At 41.4% G+C, this 27697-nt stretch overlaps 1 protein-coding gene across 5 annotated transcripts; it reads right to left on the bottom strand.

The window, feature by feature from the left end:
* On the bottom strand, window positions 1-27632 carry agap2 (ArfGAP with GTPase domain, ankyrin repeat and PH domain 2). Of its 5 annotated transcripts, none has more exons than XM_058052088.2 (19): window positions 27421-27632; window positions 14999-15057; window positions 12161-12248; window positions 11969-12054; window positions 11733-11868; window positions 10419-10553; window positions 10227-10345; window positions 9902-10048; window positions 9710-9784; window positions 7359-7463; window positions 7063-7237; window positions 6804-6929; window positions 6314-6448; window positions 4763-4822; window positions 4349-4500; window positions 3528-3618; window positions 3212-3434; window positions 1734-2001; window positions 1-658 (listed from the first exon to the last, which is right to left on the bottom strand). In XM_058052088.2, the coding sequence occupies exons 1-19, from the start codon at window positions 27581-27583 to the stop codon at window positions 455-457; spliced, it is 2547 nt and encodes an 848-aa protein (XP_057908071.2). In that variant the 5' UTR covers window positions 27584-27632; the 3' UTR covers window positions 1-454. The 5 variants fall into 5 exon arrangements, with proteins under 5 accessions (XP_057908071.2, XP_057908066.2, XP_057908072.2 ...); XM_058052083.2 differs by lacking the exon at window positions 27421-27632 and adding an exon at window positions 20922-22960; XM_058052089.2 differs by lacking the exon at window positions 4763-4822.
* Window positions 27633-27697: the final 65 nt, after the last annotated feature.

The raw sequence follows: 27697 nt of genomic DNA, 5'->3' as shown, positions 1-27697 counted from the left end.
CACACACACATGATGATTTATTGTAGCTTTACAGTATGTCTTATCCGTTAAGACAAAAAGACTATTTTGGTCCGATTTCAACCAACGCCAACAGAGGTGTCACCTTCTCATTTCATCGATTCGCACCATTTTATTGCACTTGTTGTGTAGAAAAGCCAAAACACAAGTAGATGAACGGCTACGAAGGTTCTACTTACGTCGTTGGGGAATGAGGTCGAGAACAACACGACGGTTCAGCAATATATCTGTCATCAACAAATGGAATGAATATTGCTTTAAGTGGCTTGATATGTTGCTCAGTCTTCTGAGACACATTTTATATTTCAATTTACTGTATACTGGATTTTCTCCGACAACCCCCACAACCGAGGTGTCTTGTTTTGGAAGGTTTCAGAATAACTTCCTGTGGTCATAATGACAAGGACGTAAATACAGTAAGCGTCCTTGTCCCACGCTATGACACATGTTTCCTGGAGCTGGTCCGGCCCAAGCTGGCGGTGCTGGAGCGACGGGAGAGCACCGGTGTGGCAGTGGCAGGAGAGGTCTCGGAGCAGCCGTGTTGGAGTAAAATATCAATGCAGCCTTTGCTGCCAGTTTTTCTTGCCATCATCATAGCCGTCTGGCCCTGGTTATCTCTCGCTTTCACGTCGATTCCGTACTGCAGGGTGACAAAGCGAGCAGTGATTAATACGGATGGAAACCGTCAAGGTTGCAGGTTATTAACAATCAATCAAAACTGAGCCTTGAAAGACGTTTGGGATGGCTCTGAACGCTCGATTTCAGACAGTTTTTTTCAACACTGGCTCTCTGTGACATCACAGAGTGTGGTTGTCCCTTATATGGGAATGCGCTACCAGCAAAAGCCTGACTGACTCACACTGGACTGTTTTGTAAACGCGGGCCAGTATGCAGCTGGACTAGCCGACAAACTTGCTTCCAACATTACTTGGTTGTGTCGAAGAGTCAGTGTCCGAACTGTGTTTACTCTGTGAAAGTAATGGAACAAAAACGGTTGCCTGTGTAGCATTATAGAGTGTGCATAAAGGAAATGGGTGCAAATTATAAGTCGGGAGTTGCTAATAGCCATTTCTCACCACAATTTGCGGGTCTGCCAGCGTTTTCAAAAACTCGGGTAGAACGTACAACAAAAAAAATGTCTAACGACCACATTACACGTTGAAGAAAACTTAAGGCTAAAATGCTAAAGCTAAAGCCACCATTGATAAATCACCATTTACTATCAACTATGCTTATCAACTTATGCTTACCAACTATCCTATACTGCTTATCAATTCCTATAAAGTTGGGTTCGGCAGCTATCCGTAAGTCCTCGTGAGCACTCGGGAGTGTGAGCAACCACAGCCTGGGGGTAGGCAGTGGTTGGAATAAATTAAAACAGACCGTTTTCAAGGGAAGCACAAAATCCAAAGACGTTCAGCTGGAATAGGTGCAGATTCTGGAAGATCTAGAAAGTTTTCTGTGCTGGTTATTGTGTGTGGCTGCTCTATAGGAGTTCATAACTCAATACAAAGAAACAAAAAATGAGCACTCAATGGCAGGGGACAGTATACTATCTACATTGCTATACGATTACTATTGTATATACTACTACATATATGTACTATATGGTATACAATTTATACACTGACTACTCTGTTATATCCCAGTTTTAATTCTAGTATAGTTTTCCATCAAAACACAGCCAAGTGGAGCAGTGAAACAAGGAAACCCACCCAGATGAGCAGTTGGGTCATGACGACATCGCCCAGCTGACAGGCTGAGTGCAGGGCTGTGCCAGATGTGCCCGACCGGGCGTTGATTAGCTCCTTGGTGCTGTGGGCCAGCAAGAGCAGGAGCCTGGGCAGGTCTCTCTCGGTCACAGCAGACAGCAGCCATGCGGGCATGCAGTCATCTGTTAGCGGGATCTCGGGGACCGACTGCAAGGCTGGCACAAACGCCCGCTGTTCATACTTGGCACGAATCCACGACTCTCTTTCCTCGCTGTTTTGAAACACACAAGAAGGAACATAAGAACCTCTGTAAGAAGGATGGACACGTTTTGTCATAGGCTCCTGCTGTGATTTTTATATTAGTGTTGTTGCATTTATGAGTTATAGGAAGACACAAACAGAAAAAAAATATTTATTCAAAATTATTCAAATGTATTTATTAAATTATTATTAATTTATTATTATTAATTATTAATTAAAATATTAATTATTAAAATTGATTTAAATTGTTTGTGCAATTTACTGTACATTGTTGTTCATATTTGATGTCATCTATTTATTCTCCACATTATTATTATTGTTTATTACTAAATTTTATTTTTTAAAATTATGAATTATTAATTATTATTAATAATTTATTATTAATATAATTTATTAAAAACATTTAAATTGTTTGTGCAATTTACTGTTTATGCTGTACATTGTTGTTCATATTTGATGTAATCTATTATCCACATTATTATTATTATTATTTATTATTAAAACGTATTTGTTAAATTATTAATTATTATTAATTAAAATATTAATTTATTAAATTTTTTTAAAATTGTTTGTGCAACTTACTGTTTACACTGTACATTGTTGTTCATATTTTATGTCATCTATTTATTCTCCACATTATTATTATTATTTATTATTAAAATGTATTATTTAATTATTAATTAAAATATTAATTTATTAAAATATTTAAATTGTTTGTGCAATTTACTGTTTACGCTGTACATTGTTGTTCATATTTGATGTCATCTATTTATCACCACATTATTATTATTATTTATTATTAAAATATATTATGTAATTATTAATTATTATTAATTATTAATTAAAATATTAATTTATTAAAAATATTTAAATTGTTGGTGCAATTTACTGTTTACGCTGTATTGTATTGTTGTTCATATTTGATGTCATCTATTTATTCTCCACATAATTATTATTATTATTTATTATTATTCGGGAGCCAGGCAAGGACATTTTGTTGGCAATTTCACTACTGTGTTATTGTGCAATGACAAAGGAATAAATATAAATAATATACAGGGATAAAGGAATCCATCCATCCATCCATCCATCCATCCATCCATCCATCCATCCATCCATCCATCCATATCTTCCAAGGGCACACTGTGGTAAAATTAGTGTTCCTTTTAAATGTCCTTAGCTGTTCTACAGAATCGATATCAGGTGATAAGATCACCCACCGTGAAGCTTTGGGTGTGGGCTTGGCTCGCCCCTGAGTGCGACCCTCCCAGATGCTATTGGCCATGTGGTTCCCGATGGCAGACAGGACTTGCGTGAGCTCTCCGGGCCAGTCGTCCAGGTCCAGGGAGCGTACCCGAGACAGGTGAGTGCCCAGGTTTCTGTGGATTCCCGAGCATTCGATACAGATCAGTGCGCCCAGGTTCAGGCTGGCCCAGGTGGGGTCTTCAGGGAGACGATAGAAGCACATTAGAGGACTAATGGACTGAGTGAGGTTGGAGTCATCCTTCACAATAAAAGCGGAGGGGAAGAACTCACTTGGTGCGTCGCAGTCCACGCACAGATTGTTGCCTTTGGTGTTACGGATTGCCTGCAGTGCCACAGCCTCGCTCTGGCTGCTCCGTCGGGCCTACATGGAGTACATATTATAGGTTAAAAAAACACATCATCCTAAATTGATTAATTAATTGATCGTTAGTGACCTTTACACTCGTAGCACCCAATATAGTAGGCAATAAATTACTATAAATAAGCAATTTAAAACATATATAAGACTTGTGCTCGTGTGTGTGGCCATAAATGTGTGTGGCGGACGGACAGGAAGTGGCTTCAGATTTGAGTTTTAGCTCACAGCAGAGGAATTATTGTGTCCGTTGTAAGAAACCTGCAATTGTGTGTTAATTGTGTGTTTCTCCGAACTTTACAGTAACATTACCGCCACCTAGTGGCTAGTGTAGAATACTACATAACATCTTTCAATGCGTCTTTTGTATTTGAGTTCATTTAGCTAACATTGTAGCGTTTTTTCTTGACAGCTGACATTGTTTTGAACACTGTTAGTCGTTTAAGTTAAGTATTTCTAAAGAATCAGAATCAGAAAAGGTTTCAGAATCAGAATCAGAAAAGGTTTATTGCCAGGTATGATCAACACATACTAGGAATTTGTTTTGGTGAGGTAGGTGCAGACACATGTATTAAAAAAAAGAATGAAAAATACAAAATATACAGAATACACAGTATAAATATATGTACACAGTCTGTTTTTTGTTTGTTAATCCGGAAGTGCAGTCTGATTGTTTTTCCTAAGAGTCCAAACTGGGCGTTAATGTAACGCATATAGTGAAAGTATACAAGCATACCTTGTTCCGGCCACTCTCACAGGACTGCAGGCTTGCCAAAATTTGACTCTCAATAGCCAACACCCAAGAGTCCCTTTCCTCCAGACTCTGAGCCTCAAAGTGCCATGTCTGCCCGGTAAACGACACAATGATAAAGTCTGCATTTTCTTCATCTGAAAGAAAAAAAAACAAAGACAATTATTGGTTCACGCTATTTATAGCCATTATAGACATTATAGGTCATAGTCATGCACTATAACACACACATCCAAATCTATCCAAATGAAGACAAGTAACCAAAATCATTGCAACACAAACACAAACAAAATGACGAAATCAGACTCTGGCATGAAACAAGATGTCAGTCAGTCATGAACGAGACAATGGCAGTGCTGAATGCAAAAACGAGACACTCCCTCACCCGACCAATGTTACCTGTCTTATTAATGTTTCTCAAGCTACCAAAGCTCTTTAACTTCCACATTTTGCGTTTGGCTGCAGAGCAAAAGATGAGCGCAGAGGAAAGAGAGAGAGCCAAACAAAGAAAGACAAGAGGAGGTGTTAAAAATAGACACTAGAGAAAACACAATCAGAGAAAGGTCTTTGCCGTATCGTATTGACAGAGAGTCACACAGGAGTTGAAAAAAAGGATATTTTTAGTACATTTCCATGTGAGGACAACGCATTAAAACCTTCATATTACAGTATTCATTCATTCATTCATTTTCTACCGCTTATCCTCACGAGGGTCGCATGGGATGCTGGAGCCTATCCCAGCTGTCTTCGGGCGATAGGGGCGACACCCTGGACTGGTGGCCAGCCAATCACAGGGCACATATAGACAAACAACCATTCACACTCACATTCATACCTATGGACAATTTGGAGTGGCCGATTAACCTAGCATGTTTTTGGAATGTGGGAGGAAACCGGAGTACCCGGAGTAAACCCACGCATGCACGGGGAGGAAAACCAAGGGTGGAATTGAACCCCCGATCTCCCCTGAGTCCCATGTGTAGCACATTGTTACATGACTTTATCATTTTCTTATGCATTTTACAGGAAACCAACAAAGACTACATTTGGAATACAGGAAGTGAACAAATGTTTTGCCATTGATGTGAAATGGCAAATATATTACTTGATGTTTTCCAATGTAACTTGTATACATGTTGAAGTAAATCACCCCCTTATAAAAAGGGGTAATACCTCTAAAATATATATTAAGGAGTGTCATCAGTGAAGCTTTTCAACATTAAAAAAATATAATATAAATAATATATATTATATATATATAATATTATATATATATATAATATTATATATATATACATATAATTTATATTTAGTGAAGCTTTTCAACATTAAAAAAATATAATATAAATAATATATATTATATATATAATATTATATATATAATATTATATATATAATATTATATATATATATACATATAATTTATATTTAGATTACATTTTTTTAATGTTGAAAAGCTTCACTGTCATCAGCTTTTCACAGTGAAGCTTTTCAACATAAAAAATATAATATAAATAATATATATATATAACTATATAATATATATATAATATTATATATATTTATATATAAAATATTATATATTATATAAATATATATAATTTTATTTTTATATATATATATATAATTTATATTTAGATTATATTTTTTTATGTTGAAATGCTTCACTGATGACACTCTATATTTTATATATTATAAAATTATATTTTATATTTAAAAATATAATCTAAATATAAATAATATATATATAATATAATATATATATAATTTATATTTAGATTATATTTTTATGTGGAAAAGCTTCACTGATATAATTATATAATATATATAATATAATATATATATATATATAATAAAAAATAAATAATAATAAATATATATATATATATTGAAATAAAGATTTAGTTAAATATATGTGCATTTATTGAGATATGCATCCATAAACGTTACCTTCAGCCTGGCCGACAGCCGCATCTCCTTTTTGATTCATGCTCTTCTTCCTCCTGTTCTTCTTGCGGTCCGTCATGGGAGAGGACTGGCCGACATCTTTTCCAGAAAATGGACTGGACGCCCCCTCGAGGGCATCTGACATTTTGGTTCAAAGATACATTATCTTTATGAGAGCCATGTAAAGCTTAGTAACCACATCGTGTAATGTGTATACTATATGCATATGAATGCCTGATATATGTATGTATTATTATTTATTTTTATTACTTTTTACCATGACCTATTTATCATGTATTTACTGTACTTGCAGGCTTTCTTCTCCCTCCAATTTTGGTATTTAATGACTGCAAGCGGTATATTGTGTATGTGTATTGTGTACATGCATTGATGCTCTGCACAAATGAAGTTTCTAACAAATAAATAAAGTAACTTCATGAGTATCATATACTTTGTTTTGCAGCCTCAGCGCGGCTTTGGTATCATTTCATACCGACACTTTGTGCTTTCGCGGACAAAGACGAGGAGCAACGCTGAAGGCTTCGGTCTCCTCCTTGCGGCGACAAACCACCAGAGCGGTCATCAATCACAGAGAGGGTGGATGGACACAACTGAGGGACTGCCAAAAAAATATGATATGGGTGAGACCCATTAAAGTACTTGACTTGAATTTTTTAGTAAACAGTACAATAAGTAACAGAACGCTGTACAATACAATCCATGTACTTATAACCCACAGCATGTATAAGTACCTGTACTGGAGTTCTCAGAAGCTGCTGGTTCCTTACTCAGCCCGTTGACTCCAGAGGCGGGGGGGACAGGTGAGGGACCGGCGGGTGCAACGGCTCTGGGAGGACGTTTACCAGGAACCTTCACTGTGACACGCAGCAGGTCAATTTCCTTCCCGTGGATGTTCTGCATATAGTCCTGAAAGACAAAAAACTGCAAATAATTGTGTCCAAAACTCTCCAAGGTCCTGATTGTGTGTGGATGCAACATTGTGTTGTATGTGGAGTACGAATCGATCAGTGCGGCGGTGTCTTCTTACACTGGAGCTAGAGTGGTAGGACAGTGTGCCATTTTTGGACAGGGTGACATATTTCTTCTTCCACTCTTTGTTCAGAGAGCTTCCACTTCTCTTCCAAAGGATGCTCTACGGAAACAACAGCCACCGTTACCACACACGAAACGAGGTAATGTCTCCATTGAGAGCGTCGTTCCACAGCAACAGTACACTATTAATAGAAAGCCACCATCAAACAGAAGATATTTTGCGCTGTTTCTGTTTGATGAGATAACATTGACGGCAGAGTTGTCGCTGAAGATGAAGGAATAAATGATGCTAAAGCATGTAGAGATACGCTTCTTTTTCTTTGCAGGGCTCTAAGCAGTTTTGTACGGTGATCAGCTTCATTATGAGCGGATGCTGCAAGTTCCACGTCCATATCCAGAGACCACAATTTGGCACCAACCTGTTTAGTTTAGAGTCTAGTTTAGAGTCTAGTTTAGAGTCTAGTTTAGAGTCTAGTTTAGAGTCTAGTTTAGAGTCTAGTTTAGAGTCTAGTTTAGAGTCTAGTTTAGAGTCTCGTCTCGTCTAGTTTAGAGTCTAGTTTAGAGTCTAGTTTAGAGTCTAGTTTAGAGTCTAGTTTAGAGTCTAGTTTAGAGTCTAGTTTAGAGTCTAGTTTAGAGCCTAGTTTAGAGTCTAGTTTAGAGTCTCGTCTCGTCTAGTTTAGAGTCTAGTTTAGAGTCTAGTTTACAGTCTACTTTAGAGTCTAGTTTAGAGTCTAGTTTAGAGTCTAGTTTAGAGTCTAGTTTAGAGTCTCGTCTCGTCTAGGTTAGAGTCTAGTTTAGAGTCTAGTTTAGAGTCTAGTTTAGAGTCTAGTTTAGAGTCTAATTTAGAGTCTAGTTTAGAGTCTCGTCTCGTCTAGTTTAGAGTCTAGTTTAGAGTCTAGTTTAGAGTCTAGTTTAGAATCTAGTTTAGAGTCTACTTTAGAGTCTAGTTTAGAGTCTAGTTTAGAGTCTCGTCTCGTCTAGTTTAGAGTCTAGTCTAGTCTCGCCTAGTTTAGAGTCTAGTCTCGTCTAGTTTAGAGTCTAGTCTCGTCTCGCCTAGTTTAGAGTCTCGTCTCGTCTCGCCTAGTTTAGAGTCTTGTTTCGTCTAGTTTAGAGTCTCATCTCGTCTCGCCTAGTTTAGAGTCTCGTCTCGCCTAGTTTAGAGTCTCATCTCGTCTCGCCTAGTTTAGAGTCTCGTCTCGCCTAGTTTAGAGTCTAGTCTCGTCTCGCCTAGTTTAGAGTCTCGTCTCGCCTAGTTTAGAGTCTCATCTCGTCTCGCCTAGTTTAGAGTCTCGTCTCGCCTAGTTTAGAGTCTAGTCTCGTCTCGCCTAGTTTAGAGTCTCGTCTCGCCTAGTTTAGAGTCTAGTCTCGTCTCGCCTAGTTTAGAGTCTCGTCTCGCCTAGTTTAGAGTCTCGTCTCGCCTAGTTTAGAGTCTCATCTCGTCTCGCCTAGTTTAGAGTCTCGTCTCGCCTAGTTTAGAGTCTAGTCTCGTCTCGCCTAGTTTAGAGTCTCGTCTCGCCTAGTTTAGAGTCTCGTCTCGCCTAGTTTAGAGTCTCGTCTCTTCTCGCCTAGTTTAGAGTCTCGTCTAGTTTAGAGTCTCGTCTCGTCTCGTCTCGCCTAGTTTAGAGTCTCGTCTCGCCTAGTTTAGAGTCTCGTCTCGTCTCGCCTAGTTTAGTCTAGTCTAGTCTAGTCTAGTCTAGTCTAGTCTAGTCTAGTATAGTCTAGTCTAGTCTAGTATAGTCTAGTCTAGTCTCGTTTCGTTTAATTTCGGTTTGTTTTATTTTATTTTCGTTTATTTTAGTTTATTTTAGGGTGTCCCGTCCAGCCATTGGGCCAGATAGTATTGTTGATCTAAATGCTAATGTTGATTACATGCTAAACACATTTGCTCTGTGTCAGGAAAGGTGTAAACTTCAACTTCCCTGTACTATGAAATTTTATTTGCCGTTATTCGGTAATGGTAATGGTAATGGTAATGGTAATGGTAATGGTAATGGTAATGGTAATGGTAATGGTTTTATTTCATTTGAACATGCATCAGATTACAATTGAATGCATCCCATAATCAGTTCCCAGTTCCACATGTCCAAAAGGAGTAGGAAGAAGCAAAGCTTATTAAATCCTACCCCTCCATCTGGTACTTTTACAATCAGTAACTGTTACATTTGTTCACTTCCTGCTTTCCATAATACAGTTTAAGGTTTGTAGTTTTTTTCCGTAGAGAGAGAGAGTGAGAGAGAGAGACAAAAACAGCAGCAACAACAATTCCCATAACAACAACAGTGCCAAACAGGACTGCATCAGTGTCATGTCAACAATGGAGACGATATCATCAAAAGGAAAACCAACCTGTTTGATTGGAATACCACGAGTGTTGCTTGAGTCTCCTTTGGGGTCGCCGCCTCTTTTATCCAAGTCTCGGTTCTGAAACAAACCCAACAGCTGAAGTAAGCACAAGAAGGACTCACGGAGTCCAAGTTGGGTGTTGATGTTGACAGAGATGAGACGGGTGACATGGCGGCGACTGACGTCATGACTGACCTTGAAGAGGGAAGGTCGTCGGGGGATGCTCTTCAGGGAACGTGAGCTGCCGCCCCCTTCCCCGTGAGCCACCCTCAGCTCTCTGTGACTGACCACGGGGGTAGAGGGGAGGGAGCAGGCATAGCCGCCGCTCAGACCATTACTGAACTGAGAGGCGGGGTCAGGAGGTCAGGATACAAGAGGAGATGAGAATGAAGGGAAAGGATGGAGATGGTGAGAATGGCTTGTAAAACGACATGACGACTGATGGATGAATGTAGCGGCAGCGTATGGCTCATGTTGTGTGCACCATGATCTGCCAAGTACTATAAGCACAAGGTCCTACCTGGCCAGGGAACGAGGCCGATCCGGGTGTGGAACCTCCAGAGTGACTAGGCGAGTTAGGAAGAGACTTGCATGCCTGCAGCGCCGCCTGCTTCTTTTGGTTGACGATCTTCTGGGCAGCTGGAAAACACAACCGTGGAACTAAATATTGCAGGCCGCCGCCGCCGCAGCGTATCGGTAGTATTCTTCTCACCTTCTGCAAACACCCTATCAACGTTGAAGCCGTAGGTGGCGCAGGTCTCGTAGAAGAGCGAGTGACGCACGTCAATACACAGCTGTCGTGCTCGTTGATCCTCAATCACACGTGGGTTGCTGCTGCTGATTTTATCTGAATGAGAAGATGTTGACGTTGGGAAAAACGTGTTTTTCATAGCAATGTAGCTAATAACGTAATGTTTCTTACATATAGGACTACTACGTTCATAAATGTGTGACATTTTTCCACCATTTGTATTGAGTTGTGGCCTCCTATAGAGCAGCTACACACAATAACCAAGAGAGAAAGTTAGAACTTCCAGAATCTGCACCTATTCAAGCTGTATTTCCTTGGATTTGAGCTTCCCGCCAAAACTGTCTGTTTTCATTTATTCCATCCACAGCCTGCCTCCGGGTTTTCTCCGGGGACTCCGGTTTCCTCCCACATTCCAAAAACATGCTAGGTTAATTAGCAACTCCAAATTGTCCATAGGTATGAATGTGAGTGTGAATGGTTGTTTGTTTATATGTGCCCTGTGATTGGCTGGCCACCAGTCCAGGGTGTACCCCGCCTCTCACCCGAAGACAGCTGGGATAGACTCCAGCATCCCTGCGACCCTCATGAAAATAAGCGGTACAAAATGAATGAATGAATGAATGATCCCCCAGGCTGCACGGCTGCCTAGTGGTTAGCATGCAGGCGTCACAGCTCGGAAACCTGAGTTCAATTCCACCCTCACCATCTCTGTGTGTAGTTTGCATGTTCTCCCCGTGCATGTGGAGGTTTTCTCCGGGTACTCCGGTTTCCTCCCACATTCCAAAAACATGCTAGGTTAATTAGCGACTCCAAATTGTCCATAGGTATGAATGTGAGTGTGAATGGTTGTTTGTCTATATGTGCCCTGTGATTGGCTGGCCACCAGTCCAGGGTGTACCCCGCCTCTCGCCCGAAGACAGCTGGGATAGACTCCAGCATCCCCTGTGCGGATAAGCGGTAGAAAAAGAATGAATCCTACAGAAAATTGTCATCCCGCATTAAAAAATGAGCCCTTGAGTGATCATGCTTACACACAGAAAAACCTGCTCCAGATGTAACAGCAGTGAAAAACCTCCATAGCGTCATATTGTCACATCCGTGGGATAATAAATCACCAGATCAGCAACAGTTCAAGGATTCACCGATCCGTCAGGAAACACCCATGAATAAAGATACCCTTCATGCTAAGGCGATCTAGCACCAATAGACTGAACACGATAACCATGTTAGACCGGTACGTGTAAATATTTTTACGACGAGAACTCATCCTCTGACCTTGAGTGCCAACGACGATGATAGGAACATCTGTGCGCTGCGAGTCGAGCTGGCTGTACAGCTGGTAGAGCTCCTGGAAGCTGCCTTCATTTTCCAGACTGAATACCAGAATGACCGCATCCACCCAGCTGCTGAACTACAGGAGGAAGAACAAGGAGGAGGCAGATCATCAATACAGGAGCTATCACGAGCCATGCATATCAGTGTGCATCCTTTTCACACACAAACACACACACCTGTGCATCAGGTGGCCCGGATTCCTCTCGGATCAGTAATAAATAACTCTGTCCGTCCACCAGCACTTCCTTTTTATACCTTCCACCTGACAAGAACAATGACAGACATGCTATTAATTAGCACGCTTTCCACGCTGCAATGATTCATTCGCTTTACACCGAGACGTTAAGACCACAAAATCTTTCTCTGACCTTCAGGCTTCTCAATGGAAACATAACTTCCTGTGATGTATTTGGTCACCAGGGCTGACTTGCCACTTTTAAGGCTTCCCAGAATGCCCTGCACAAAGAAGGAGACAATTCAACACAATCACAATCACTGACTGGAATTGTTTTGCTTTCAACATGCAAATACGGCACACGGTCACGTACTGTACATTCCAGATGGAGTTGTATTCCAATTCATGAACTTAAAGGCTTTTTAATCTTTTTTTGTGTGTGCAGATTTTGTCTTTTCTGTTGTTGGTCAAATCAGCCAATACGCTGATTGCATCCAACCCAACTACAGTGAAGAAAATAAGTATTTGAACACCCTGCTATTTTGCTATTTCTCCCACTTAGAAATCATGGAGGGGTCTGAAATTTTCATCGTAGGTGCATGTCCACTGTGAGAGAGATAAACTAAAAAGAAAAATCCAGAAATCACAATGCATGATTTTTTAACAATTTATTTGTGTGATACAGCTGCAAATAAGTATTTGAACACCTGTGTATCATCTAGAATTCTGACCCTGAAAGACCTGTTAGTCTGCCCATTAGAAGTCCACCTGCACTCCATGTATCATCCTGAATCAGATGCACCTGTTTGAGGTCGTTAGCTGCATAAAGACACCTGTCCACCCCATACAATCAGTAAGACTTTAACTTGTAACATGGCGAAGACCAAAGAGCTGTCCAAAGACACCAGAGACAAAATTGTACACCTCCACAAGGCTGGAAAGGGCTACGGAGCAATTACCAAGCAGCTTGGTGAAAAAAGGTCCACTGTTGGAGCTATCATTAGAAAATGGAAGAAGCTAAACATGACGGTCAATCTCAATCGGAGTGGAGCCCCATGCAAGATATCACCTCGTGGGGTCTCAATGATTCTAAGAAAGGTGAGGAATCAGCCCAGAACTACACGACAGGACTTGGTCAATGACCTGAAAAGAGCTGGGACCACCGTTTCCAAGGTTACTGTAGGTAATACACTAAGACGTCATGATGTGAAATCATGCATGGCACGAAAGGTTCCCCTGCTTAAACCAGCACATGTCAAGGCCCGTCTTAAGTTTGCATATGACCATTTGGATGATACAGAGGAGTCATGGGAGAAAGTTTTATGGTCAGATGAGACCAAAATAGAACTTTTTGGTCATAATTCCAATAAGCGTGTTTGGAGGAAGAAGAATGAAGAGTACAATCCGAAGAACACCATCCCTACTGTGAAGCATGGGGGTGGTAGCATCATGCTTTGGGGGTGTTTTTCTGCACATGGGACAGGACGAGTGCACTGCATTAAAGAGAGGATGACTGGGGCCGTGTATTGTGAGATTTTGGGGAACAACCTCCTTCCCTCTGTCAGAGCATTGAAGATGGGTCGTGGCTGGGTCTTCCAACACGACAACGACCCGAAGCACACAGCCAGGAAAACCAAGGAGTGGCTCCGTAAGAAGCATATCAAGGTTCTAGCATGGCCCAGCCAGTCTCCAGACCTGAACCCAATCGAAAATCTTTGGAGGGAGCTCAAACTCCGTGTTTCTCAGCGACAGCCCAGAAACCTGACTGATCTAGAGAAGATCTGTGTGGAGGAGTGGGCCAAGATCCCTCCTGCAGTGTGTGCAAACCTGGTGAAAAACTACAGGAAACGTTTGACCTCTGTAATAGCAAACAAAGGCTACTGTACCAAATATTAACATTCATTTTCTCAGGTGTTCAAATACTTATTAGCAGCTGTATCACACAAATAAATTGTTAAAAAATCATGCATTGTGATTTCTGGATTTTTCTTTTTAGTTTATCTCTCTCACAGTGGACATGCACCTACGATGAAAATTTCAGACCCCTCCATGATTTCTAAGTGGGAGAAATAGCAAAATAGCAGGGTGTTCAAATACTTATTTTCTTCACTGTATGAGTCCATTGTCTTGAATGTAATTTATAATAATAATAATCATCATTATTATTAATATATACAATTAATATAATAATTAAATAATAATTTTATTTAATTATTATTATTATTATATAAAATTATTATAATATTATATAATAATAGTGATAATAAATTATTATATATAATAATAATACATTATTATTATTATTATTTTAATTAGAATATTATAATTACAATAAAGTAATTAAATAATACATAATTCAATAAATAATAATAGAAATTATAATAAATTATAATTATAATAAAATAATAATTTTATTATTATTATTATACATTTTATTTGTGTAGTGCTTTTCAGAGTACTCAAAGACGCTTTACAGTGAAGACAAAAGAAATAAAAAATAGAGTTGAGTAAAAAAACAGAGTAAAATATGCATTAAAATCCAATATCCATACATTCATTCAGAGCTAAAAACAAGGCTAAAAGCAGGGCGGGGCACAGCAGTCAGGTATAAAAAATTAGACATTAAAAACTGATTTAAATATGTTTTTTTGAAGGTGGGAAGGTCGGGGCAAGCACGTATCATCTTGTTAGTTTCTATAGGCATTTGTTCTACGCTTGACCTGAATTTAAACCACACAGCAAGAAACTGTTAACTCACTTAACTGCTTTGCTTACTGTATTTTCTAGAATTGACATTGACTATTTAAAATATGTAACATAATTATTTATTGCCATGATTGTGAGGAAAAGAGTGCTTTGTGTTCTGTTACAAATTTTCACAAGGTTCATCAATGAAATTACAATGCATGATGATCTTTCTGCTAATTAATTAAATTCTTCTAACAATACATTTGTGTGAAACAAATTATGTTATAATTGTCAATATCTTGAATGCATGCAGGTTTGTGTTTCAGGTGGGCGGAAGTCTTACTAGTCTCAGCTCAGGGATGGATCTGCTCAGGCTCCACTCCTGACTGTTGGCAATGTTTACTGCGGAGAGAAAGACAGAGACAGTCAATGAGGCAGCGCCACGGGTGCTTCATTTGTTTTTTTAATGTGAACAAGTTAGTAAGCTGCACGGTGCCGGAGTGGTTAGGACGCAGGCCTCACAGCTAGGAGACCTGAGTTCAATTCCACCCTTGGCCATCTCTGTGTGGAGTTTGCATGTTCTCCCCGTTCATGCGTGGGTTTTCTCCGGGTACTCCGGATTCCAAAAACATGCTAGGTTAATTAACGACTCCAAATTGTCCATAGGTATGAATGTGAGTGTGAATGGTTGTTTGTCTATATGTGCCCTGTGATTGGCTGGCCACCAGTCCAGGGTGTTCCCCGCTTCTCGTCTCTTGCTCCAGCACCCCACATGACCCTTGTGAGGATAAGCAGTAGAAAATGAATGAATGTAAAGAATGGTTACATCAATGGCCTTCATGAAGCAAATTGGCTTATGAGCACTAAAAAAGCGCATGTCAACACCTCAGTTGGACTCACACAGTGTATTGTCTTTTACATTTGTATGTGTTTTCTGTATAAAAGGCCATTCCATGGCATTTACTGCACAGTTCTGGTTAGAGAGCACTGCTTATTGTTGAAGCTGAGAAACACAAATACAATTACAAAGCTCCACCGAGACTACTGAGTGCAATCCGAGTTCATTTTCGGTTTTCAGTCGCAGAGTGCAGTATGCGCTAGCTTTGATGCATTCACAAAATACAATTCCTCCCCGGGCTTAGTCTGTCGGCTCTTGCTGAAAGGCCACGCAGTCATTCACAGTATGAGTGAAGCAAAGTGGATTACAAACAGTGTGGCTGCAGCATGGTGGACCCCCTGTCGTGACATAAAGGTTATATTCATTAATGCAATAGGCCAAGTCATACGTGCTTATGACCACCGGTAAGGCAGTCGCTCTTCAGCTTCTTTATTTTTACTGTCGTATCAAAAGTGTTATTTTAAACCCATTCCATGTTTCATGTTTGGGAGGATAAGCGGTAGGAAATGGATGTACGGATAACACCATGGTGGCGATATCAGGTTAAAGAGACATGGAACAATTAAAATTCAGGAGTGACTCGGGATGTTCCCATCAGGATTTTATGCTGCCGATACCGATCCGGCTAATCCATGAGTGTAGTGCCGTGTAAATGTTTAAATTTCCATCCATTCCATCTATTTTCCTCCGCGGGGGCAGCAGTCTCAGTAGGGAAGCTCAGACTTCCCGGCCCCCGGCCACCTCCTCCAGCTCCACCTGGAGGACACCAAGGCGTTCCCAGGCCAGCTGTGAGACATTTAAATATACTACTGGCTGTATTAGGAGTCACCAAGGTTTGAAGCTCAGATGCAACCAACTCTCGTTGAACTGGACGCATCTGGACGCAGCCCCGCACACAACCAAAGTTCCTCCTGCACTAAAAGTGCTCCCAAATCCTTACTGAGGTGGTATGCAAAATTTTGCCCACATTTTAATCCTTTATTGCCGCTGCCTGACGGATGATCTCATCGCGAACCTCAAACTCACCACGTGGGGCCACCAAGTGTTGGGCCCCAAAATGCTAAAGCTTTTTGAGACAGTCCCGTACATGTTAGACATGCTTGTTCTGGATGCTGCAGCAGGGGGGTAGCTGATCTGTGAAGTGGATCAATGTCGATACCGTCCTTTTTCACTGATATCAGCCGATACCGATCCGTGGCCGATTGATCGGAGCACCCCAAATCTTCCTTGATTTGTATAATTTTTGAACTTTTAGTATCTACTATCTATAGAAAATATCATGAGACTGGAGATTTGACTGCTCCATTATTAAAAAAAAAAACACTTCCATGTACAAAAGTGATTATGAAACATGTTAGCATGGATAAGTTGTCCCTGCTGACATGAACACAGCCGGTTGCCACGCTAATAGCATGCAGAGAGTGTTTGCGCTACATGAGAATATGAAATTGCATCCTGAGGCGTGAACAAATGTAAGCTATAAAAACATATCATACTTCCGAAGAAGGAATGTTTTCAGTTGAGCCGGTTACGGAACTGGTTTCACATAGCAAAGGCTACCGGAGCGCTGCATATTTCCGACATGCGTCAAAGAGAATGTACCCAACAATGACCGAGAAAGTGTTGCCAAGGATGATACGTGATCTTTAGAAATATATAAGAAAAAATAGTCTAAAAAAATGTATGGTTGCATCTTTGACCAAAATAGGAATGAGATGCATGTGCTGACACGCCTTAAATCGATTTGATTAGGACTGTAGCTGACTTAGGTGAGAGGTGGGGTATAATCTGGACTGATCACCTGATCAAGCATGCAGATGGCTAAATTAAGTAAAATACAAATATAAGGTATTCAGAAGATGCATTCAAAAACGTGATGCCATACTCATTCATTTATTTTCTACGAGGGTAGCGAGGGGGTGCTGGAGCCTATCCCAGCTGTCTTCGGGCGAGAGGCGGGGTCCAGCCAATCACAGGACACATATAGACAAACAACCATTCACACTCACATTCATACCTATAGACAATTAATAGTCGCCAATTAACCTCCGTCCATCCATTTTCTACCGCTTATCCTCACAAGGGTCACGGGTATGCTGGAGCCTATCCCAGCTGTCTTCGGGCAAGAGGCGGGGTCCAGCCAATCACAGGGCACATATAGACAAACAACCATTCACACTCACATTTATATAGATGGACAATTCGTCCATCCATTTTCTACCGCTTATCTCACAAGGGTCACGGGTATGCTGGAGCCTATCCCAGCTGTCCCAAGCATGCAGATGGCTAAATTAAGTAAAACACAAATATAAGGCATTCAGAAGATGCATTCAAAAACGTGATGCTATGCCATACTCATTCATTTATTTTCTACGAGGGTAGCGAGGGGGTGCTGGAGCCTATCCCAGCTGTCTTCGGGCGAGAGGCGCGGTCCAGCCAATCACAGGGCACATATAGACAAACAACCATTCACACTCACATTTATACCTATGGACAATTTGGAGTGGCCAATTAACCTAGCATGTTTTTGGAATGTGGGAGGAAACCGGAGTACCCGGAGAAAACCCACGCATGCACGGGGAGAACATGCAAACTCCACACAGAGATGGCCGAGGGTGAGAACCGCCGTGCAGCAACACAGTATTCAATAAAGCTAATTATATACATGGAAGAAGAATACTTCAGTACATGAACAGAATATGCAACAACCGTTCCAAAAGCATAGAACTACTACATAGTACTATGCTGCCTTAAGTGTTCAAATAAAATGACAGATTTGTGTGTGTACTCCTCCCAGCTCTGCCGTATCGGCGGCCACAAGTAGACACAGTCCTACTGATAATGTGCTTCAGACGCCAGTAAACACATTCACGGACTTTCTTTGTCTCTCTTTCAGAGCCAAAACTGATCAGGCATTGTGAACCTTCAGCTGCTGCGCCACCCAGATTTCCACAGAAAGCCAATTATCCACGCTCTCGACTCCAAGCAGTCGCGTTGGATGCACTTAACACCCGCACGTATCTTCCAGTAGACTTTAAAAAACCATCAATCCCATCATTTCATTGTTTTTTTTTTTGTTTTTTTTTGGTGGGGAATTTAGTGTCAAAGCTGTCACACAGACCAACACGTTCTCCTCCTCCACCCTTCTGTTTCATCAGGCTCTGCCTCTGTAGCAGCAGCAGCAGTAGGCCTACCGGTTGCCAAGGCAACACTTCCTCCTGCCATGGGTGCGTATGCATGTGTGTGTGTAGTCGGCGGCGCTAGTCTGAGTGAAGTGAATCTACGATGTGCTTCAGTAACATGAATACACAATGAGTGAAACGAATAGATAAAACACACACACATAGTTCCAGCCAATTACAAAAATGTTCAATTCCACTGCAAAAAACACGTTTTAATTGATATATGCATATGGAACAGTGATATGTCGTGGGTGGAATTAGAAATGTTCTTTTGACGGGCATATTGCATCCTGCCCTTCCAAACATTTCAGCTTTACAAGCTAAAAATCGCCCCCCCGGCACCATGACCCATCTGTGCCACCAGCGTCCCCCCCCACACACACACACACGGATTCATTATACGATTTAAAGCCATGCTGGGAACGATGGCGATGTGTGTGTGAGCGAATGTGCAGATTATCCCTCCAGCGGCGTAAAATCAGCCTGAGCGCTGAAGGGAATTAGATTAAGACTGTCCAAGACTATTGTATATTATATATCGTACGGTCTCACATGAAAGAAGTTCATCTGTCATCGCTTTGAATTTGAACGTGTCTACAAGAGCATGTTTCGGGGACACCATTATAGGGTGATAAACCGATTCAGTGTAGGCTTCATCTGCATGCCTCAACCCCACCCTGGTAAAGGGTTGAATCTGCACAGAGGGAGGGTCTAGACCAGGGGTCTCAAATTTGCGGCCCGTGGGCCAAATGCGGCCCGTGAGACGCTAATTTGAGGCCCCCACCTTGATACCAAAGTTTCATGTTGAAATGACAGCTTAAAGCTGTGTGTACACCGGACACAATTAACATGATTTTGCCCCGCCCATACTGTTACCCTATTCCTGTTACCCCGCCCTGTTTTGCTTTGGATTAGCAATGAAGCTAAAGGCTTATGACGCTAGGTACAAATAAATGCAGGAAATGATTTGGAATAAAACGGAAAATACACGTCAAGATAAAGCATCTCATCAAACATGTTGTTAAAGTTACGACGCTGGGTACGATGCTAACTTGCTAATTGGGTCAAATTATTGTGTTTCATTAATGTTCATGTTAAAGGTTAAATAACTGTTAATATCGTACATTTGAATCTGAAAAAAATAATTTCTCTACCAACTGTTTGCGGTTTCTTAAGTTTTTCTTATTTGCTGTTTTATTGTTATTTTACTTATTTATTACTGATTGATTGATTTATTTTATTTTTTGTTCATCTTATTTTGTGTATAGAAAAATAAAAATTAAGATATTTGAGAACAGTGGAATGTTTTATCAGATATTTTGGTGTGGAAAACCGGAACCAAAGTACTGAAAAAGTGTAGGGCATCGGTCTCAAACATATTAAACAATGTGGCCCGCAGGAGACTAATTTGTGGCCCCCGCCTTGATATGAAAGTTTAATGTTAGTGCGGCCCGCGTAAGTTTGATATGGATGCTGTATGGTATCATGTACCCAGAAAAAATTATTACGTTTGATTAATGTTCATGTTAAAGGTTAAATAGTTATCCTCCTTATCCGTGTGGAAGTGGTACGTTTTTGGCTTTTTAAGTTTAAAGGAAATAACTTGAAGGCTACCGTTTAGGTCGCTAGCTCTCTAGTTTGCGAGTTAGCATGTGTCTCAAGACCCTGCAGTTGCGCAATATGTTGTAAATAAAAAGAGTATAAATGTGACTATAGTCGTGTTTTGTCATGTCTACAGGGCTCTAATAATGCTTTGTTCATTTTAATCTGAAAAAATGATTTGTCTACCCACCAACTATATGTGCTTTCTTAAGTTTTTATTATTATTATTATATTTATTTATTTATTACTGATTGATTGATTTTCTTTATTCTTGATTTTTTTATTTCTTTTTCATCTTATTTTGTGCAGAAAAATAAAAATTTGGATATTTGAGAACAGTGGAATGTTTTATCAGAGCTTTTCTTGTAGAAAATCGGAACCAAAGCAAAGTTTATTCATTTTTCTGTTTTTAATAAATGCGTTTTTTTTTTTTTTTTTTGGAAAACCTGATGCGGTCGAGCCTCGCCCAGACCTTAGCTCCAGTGGCCCCCAGGTAAATTGAGATTGAGACCCCTGGTCTAGACCCTCAACATGAAAGGTGGATTTGGAGTGATGTGGGAGTGTGTTTGGGTGTGACATCATACCTTCCTCCTCGCTGGAGTCTCTCTGTATAAAGATAGGAGCAGCTGACGACGACGTCGACCCGGCAACCCCTGAACTGCTCTTTGTGAAAATGCCACTGATGAATTTCAGCATTTTCCTGTCTTTGGAGGCGCCTCGTTGGCCCTGCTGGGCCTCCCTGGTCAGTGCAAGGTCTTCGGAGAGGCTGTTCAGGTCGCTATTATCCAGTGTACGGCTTTTCCCCTTGCGCGGTGGTTTGGTCACCTGTGTTGCTGGTGCAGGTAGCGAAGTCGAACCTGATTTAAATCTGTCCTTCCGAGGAATGTCTCTCAGCATTGCAGCCGTGCCACCTCCAATTTCCAGCTGTATTCCGGCTTGGACGTCGTCTCCAATGTCCCGCCATACTTCCGTCCTGCTTGTCTCAGCCCACGAGGCCCTGCAGGGCCCGGGCGAGCGTGTGGGCATTCGGCAGTCCTTACGGTCAAGACTCTGGGCGGAAGTCGGACTGCGCTCTCTACCTTCCCGAGAGTCCCGACCGCGGGTGGCAACGCTGCTGTGAGACTTGAGTAGACTCACAGGTCGCTGTCCGACAGGCCGAATAGGGAGACTGGTTCTGGTCGGAGTACGAACAGGTTCAAGCACCTCTGTTGGGGGCATAGACTTGGTTTGCTTCGCCTCAAGGGTACCAAGTGTTTTCTCTGCCTGAGTTAAGTCTTTCTCTGGGGACTTGGCTCGAACGTTTGCACTGGGGATCGAACGTTTGCACTGTGATTTCTCACCGCCATCAACAATGCAGGAGAGTTTATCTCTCAAGGGGCTACGGGGTCTTCTGCTTTCATCTTTGAGTTCAAAGGGTTCTCCCCCTTTCACAAAAACAGGACCCTCGGCCCCCAGTAGTTGGCCCCCAAACGCTCCACCTTCGGTCTCCGCCTTCACCCCGGCTTCTTCTCCCACGCTATCCCCCGACCGGTTCCCCAATCCCGCTGGGGTCTCCCTTTTCGGGATGCTGCTCTCCGTCTCCCCTCCATTCTCCTCCACTGCCTCTACCTTGACCAAGGTTAGGGAGATGAGGTAGGTGGTGCGTTGCTGCAGGGAGCCGCCTCCACTCATGGGGTCAGGCTTCAGTCGACACGCACGGTAGATGAATGAAAGCAGACACGGTGACGTGAACTACTGACACTTTGCCAGCGTGTCGGGATGTGGAAGAATCTGTCTGTGGAACTGAGACAAAAAAACTCACATGGCGGGAGATCGGGTTTCTCCTTGGAAGATACGTCAGCAGCAAGAGAGGGACTGTTGGATTCATCCATCCCCCAAATGTCCCTTTTTTTTTTTTTATGATTGTTGTTCTGCAAGTGACATTGCTTTAGAACACCGTCACTGCAGCCCGAGCGGCTCTTTTGTTCCTGGAAAACCCGCAATTAAAACCTCTCGGCCGCATACAGATACTGAGGTTAATAAATCTTCATTAATATGTGCAACGCCTTATTCCTGTTGTACCTCGATTGTCCTTATTTTGTAGTACCTTCCATATATGTTGCTTATCTTCTTGGCTTTTCTTCTTCTTTTGGTTTATAAAAACTGCCCAACGTCACCAAATATGTAAAGTCTTGAAATAGAAGAGTCACCTTAACGCAGCATGGTGCAGCCAGGGATCCGGATCATGAGCTCTCATTGGCATTCCTTAAGACTCACATGTGTGTTGACAGCAGCGTCTATTCAGAGAGCTCAGCGGCCGGAAAACCAACAGGAAGGACATTGACGAGTGCTGAGGTGGATGAGCAGTAGAAGCCGACAGAATTCCCGGTGGATATCTGGGGGGGGTTGTGTGAGATGGAGCCATCACGCCCTTCTCGCCGTCTTCCAGGTCGCCCGAGTCTTCAGAGCACATGAGGCGTTGAGCATGACAACACGTAGACGCTGCTCAAAGCGACAAAGACGGCGTCACACAGGTTGGACGAGTCCACGGTAGCTTGTCTCTCGAGCGCACTGCGAGGAATCTCCCCCGTGTCCCTCCCTCTGTATGCCCCTCCTTGTTGCAATCGGCAGTCCGTACAATCCTGCTCCCTCTGTGCTTCCTCTCTCATGCTCTCTGCTCTTTATTGCTCATCACTCACATTCCCTCCTCCCTTGCATCTTTATGCCGGCGTGCTACCGAAGCGGGGGTGGGGTGTCCATGGGGGGGTGCATAACGACTGGCGGTAAATGGGTGGAGACAGCGGAAAATATCAGTGTCGGTGTAGTGAAAGAAGGAGGATAAAAGGTGAAGGGATGGAGTTTTTTTTTTCCCTAGAAATCATTTTATCAGTTGTTGTATGTTTGTATGCATAAATGTGTGTATACAAATATGTGTGTGTGTGTGTGTGTGTGTGTGTGGGTGTGGACTCAAGCTAGCTCCTCCTCAATGGGAGGTTTGGCTTGTTTGTTGCTAAGGTGTTGCAATCTTCCCGGAGCTGGTGGCACAATCTTGTGTTCCAAAAAAAAAAACCTGTCTCCATACTAACTGTATCCATCTGTATCCGTGTGTGTGTGTGTGTGTTTTCCTTTGAGTGTATTGATCTGTAGCCTATGCCTCCTATGGTACGAGTTCATTAAACAGAAGTGGGAAAGCTCTGGTCTCAGCAGGAGGGTGAGAACATATTGGACATCAATAGCTAGGTCTGTGGCCAAACACTTACTTAGATTTTGTGTTTTTGTGTGTAAGTCATTGAAAAACAAAAGAGGGGTGTTTTCATTCATTTTTGAGTTACTTGTAAACAGGTTGTGGAATAATTATTCTTTTTAGGTTCCTTAATTAATCAAATACAATACTGTACACCAGGGGTACATCTGGGCCGAATCAGGTTTTCCAAAAAAAAAACAAAAAAAAACGCATTTATTAAAAACAAAAAAATTAAAAAAACTTCGCTTTGCTTCCAATTTTCTACAAGAAAAGCTCTGATAAAACATTCCACTGTTCTCAAATATCTTACTTTTTATTTTTCTACACAAAATAAGATGAAAAAGAAATAAACAAATCAAGAATAAAGAAAATCAATCAATCAGTAATAAATAAATAAATAAATAAATATAATAATAATAAAACGGCAAATAATAAAAACTTAAGAAACCACATATAGTTGGTGGGTAGACAAATTATTTTTTTCAATTTAAAATGAACAAAGCATTATTAGAGCTCTGTAGACATGACAAAACACGACTATAGTCACATTTATACTCTTTTTTATTTACAACATATTGCGCAACTGCAGGGTCTTGAGACACATGCTAACTAGAGAGCTAGCGACCTAAACGGTAGCCTTCAAGTTATTTCCTTTAAACTTAAATAGCCAAAAACTTACCACTTCCACACGGATAGGGAGGATAACTATTAACAGTTATTTAACCTTTAACATGAACATGAATCAAACGTAATAATTTTTTCTGGGTACATGATACCATACAGCATCCATATCAAACTTGCGCGGGCCGCACTAACATTAAACTTTCATATCAAGGCGGGGGCCTCAAACTAGTGTCATGCGGGCCACATTTGGCCCGCGGGCCACGTGTTTGAGACCCCTGCTGTACTCTATTGTGTGATGATTTTACAGCATAAGAAGATAAGAAGACTGAGACAAAAATAGAATTCTTTTTTTGTTGTTGTTGCTGGAAACGGTGGAAGGGTGTGGCATGCACTAAAAAAAGAATCAATTCCATTGTGGGGCAGATTAGTCTAAAATATCAGCATTTATCCTTTCTCCAAGTCATATACAACATTGAATAGTACTAGTACTAGTACTAGTACATCTTTAGCAATCACATCCGATGTTGAAATGTTGTCTCTGCACTAAATCAATGCAACAATGTAATGAGGTCTGTCTGTTTTTATAAACCAATACCTACAGTGCCGCAAATTACAAATGTGGTTAACCCAGAACTGCAGTGTTTTTTCTTCTAGACTTTGAAAATGAATGAGTAACAAAAATTTGATAATGAGCAAAGCAGCTGTTGCAATTACATTGTGTACAACAACAACAAGGAACACCATTAGACAGTCACTTCTCAGATTATCGCTGCACATTAATTCCGTGTTAATTACTCTCTGAGTAAAAATGATAATCTTGTGGCGTGAAATCAGAGGATACGTCTCCCCATAGTGCATCCTCCCACCGACATCCCATAATACACAATCAGACCGTCCACCTGCTCTTCCGAGATGCCCCTCCTTCCTGCAGTCTGTCCGACCAGTAACGACTCACATTGAATACAAAAGACCTGACAAATGCCTTTGACTCAAGGCGAGAGACGCGACATTTAAAGGATTGACAGAACAATGTTCTAATATTTGATTATAAACCATCATGTCTGGTCAGTGCAATATTAAATTGCAAACCTACCAAGCACAATATATAAGCATATATAATAATGCATAAGGCTAAAATAACCAATTAGCTAAAAATGTCAGTGCGATAACTGTGTTTATTTTGTGTAAGTCATGGAACAAAAGCAATTGCCTGCGGAGCATTATAGAGCGCGCATACAGGGAGCAGTGAACCCTAATTTTTTCCTTCAACTTTCTTGCATCTATTTTTCCATCTCACCTCCCTCTACCACCAGTCTCGTGCTCAATTAAATGCCTTCATTTCACTCTCTGGAGAAAACACATCTTCCAGTCCGTGTTCTTCAGCCAGAGCGGTGACTCTTTTTTTAGCGCCAGTGAACTCTAAACTCACACATTCAAGCCCCGCTGAGGATACGCAAGCTTTGATCCTCACTCCAGAGTCGACACCACAGCCTAATTATACAAAAATTAGCTTGAATGTTGTGATAGGTTGGGAGGATTTGTTAAGATGTGCCTAAAAGACCTCAAAGCTCAGTCAAACCCACAAGGAGGGTAATTGGCATTCCAACAAATACAAAAACGTCCTGTGGCGAATTAAAATCAGGGAGTCGTTTCTTCCTGATAATTATGGGCAATCAGAGGTAAATCCTTAAGACACCGACTGACTTGCATTTTTTCAAACAGCAACTGTACCTTTTTCTTCTCTTTTTTTGTCTTTGAATGAAATTCATGAGATGGCAGAAGTCGAGTATATACTCCGTATCGGATGCCGGGGCTGTTTGTGGTTTAATGTGAACTCATTGCTCTGACATCAGATGTGAAGGGACAATTAATATAGCTACAAAGTGTTATGCTTGTTCAGACAGTTACATTAAACACTGGTCACTGTGATTGTTTGTTACATTGAAATGTGCCTGATACTCTGAAAAAACCTGCCTGTGAGGGTTTTGGCGACGTGTCTAGAATAGACTAGGTCGGTGCCAGCAAGATTTCAGTGCAGACTGTTTGGTCACGAAATTGTCACTGGGCCAAGCTGAATCTGTGGACACCTCCCGCCGTGCGAAATTACCACTGCGCGGGGTGCGCCACCTTGCACTGCGCAATGAAATTAGAGCCCACGGTGTGAATGAATTATCAATAATATAGTAGATCTGGAGAAGGGGTAGGATCTGCTTCTACCGAACCCTTTTCGGATATGCTGAAATTTGCAAGTGTAAACATGTAATGTTCCTCAATGTAACTTGTTATGGCTGGGATGTCTGAAACAAATAAATCATGATGAACATGTCCATGGTTAGAAGGCAATGTTAGAAAATAAAATAAATAATTTCATATATGGGCGGCACGGCGTTCTAGTGGTTAGCATGCAGACAACACAGCTAGGAGACCAGGGTTCAATTCCACCCTCGGCCATCTCTGTGTGGAGTTTGCATGTTCTCCCTGGGTTTTCTCCGGGTACTCCGGTTTCCTCCCACATTCCAAAAACATGCTAGGTTAATTAGCCACTCCAAATTGTCCATAGGTATGAATGTGAGTGTGAATGGTTGTTGTTGTTGTTGAATATGTGCCCTGTGATTGGCTGGCGACCAGTCCAGGGTGTACCCCGCCTCTCGCCCAAAGATAGCTGGGATAGGCTCCAGCACCCCCCGCGACCCTTGTGAGGAAAAAGCGGTAGAAAATGAATGAATGAATTTCATATATACCGATAATTAGCTAGAATACTTTCATTTTTTTAAGATTAAATTTAGGGTGCTGAGGGGGTGCAGCCCTATGTATGGGCATCACCGAAGAAAATGCAAGAAGGGCCATAAACATATAAACATCGTTAGCAGAAGTGATGAGAAGTGAAGGAGGCGAGGAAATAAGGTACAACTAATCACATTCGAATGAAAAGGCCCTGTTTGTGTGAAAGGAAGTGGCTTTGAGAGCAGTTGCAAATTAGCAGACAGGAAGTAGGCCGCACAGCAGGTTTTCTTCCTGCTACTATGACAATGGCTGCTGTGGGATGTTCGAGTTGCCATGCCCGTTATACGTACCACTAGATATTACTACTGTTTAGTCAATTAAGGAAACATCAGGGTGGGAACTCCTTGAGAAGACACAGTGTTCCATACAAGAAATGCACTATTATTGAACATTGAAATGAGCCACCAGACAGACATGCATGTTAACTCCGAAGTGCAAAAAAGAGTTCTTACCTTCAATATTGCGGATATAAACTTTAAGGCCAGCGCGTAGCTGTGGATCTGTAACCCGTTCCAACTGCTTGGAAAGTCTGTTGATGCCGCTGTAGAGCGATTCGAATCTCTTGATCTCTGCTTTTATCGCCACTGAGTTTTGCGATTTGCTCTTGCTGCTCATGGTGTTCACGTGGTGCAAATGGAAGCAACGTACACGCCGGCTTCAGCCCATCTGAACACCTTTCTCCACATGAGCTCTAGTGACAGAGGCAGCAGGAAAAGAAGCAGCAGATCA

This window comes from Doryrhamphus excisus, linkage group LG15, assembly GCF_037039965.1.
Source record: "Doryrhamphus excisus strain RoL-2023G ecotype Guam linkage group LG15, RoL_Dexc_Guam_v1.1, whole genome shotgun sequence".
Classification (NCBI taxonomy): domain Eukaryota; kingdom Metazoa; phylum Chordata; class Actinopteri; order Syngnathiformes; family Syngnathidae; genus Doryrhamphus; species Doryrhamphus excisus.
Note: the sequence above shows the minus strand (reverse complement) of the source record. Positions and strands in the feature narration are given on the sequence as shown.

What these genes read in the sequence shown, in the direction of transcription:
- agap2 (XM_058052083.2), bottom strand. Translation starts at nt 22,008, where the DNA reads ATGAGTGGAGGCGGCTCCCTGCAGCAACGCACCACCTACCTCATCTCC. An exon ending in AGACTCCAGCGAGGAGGAAG is followed by an intron (nt 15,058 to 20,921) that starts GTATGATGTCAC and finishes TTCTCTCCGCAG; the next exon opens with TAAACATTGCCAACAGTCAG. An exon ending in TTCTGAGAACTCCAGTACAG is followed by an intron (nt 6,930 to 7,062) that starts GTACTTATACAT and finishes TTTTTTTGGCAG; the next exon opens with TCCCTCAGTTGTGTCCATCC.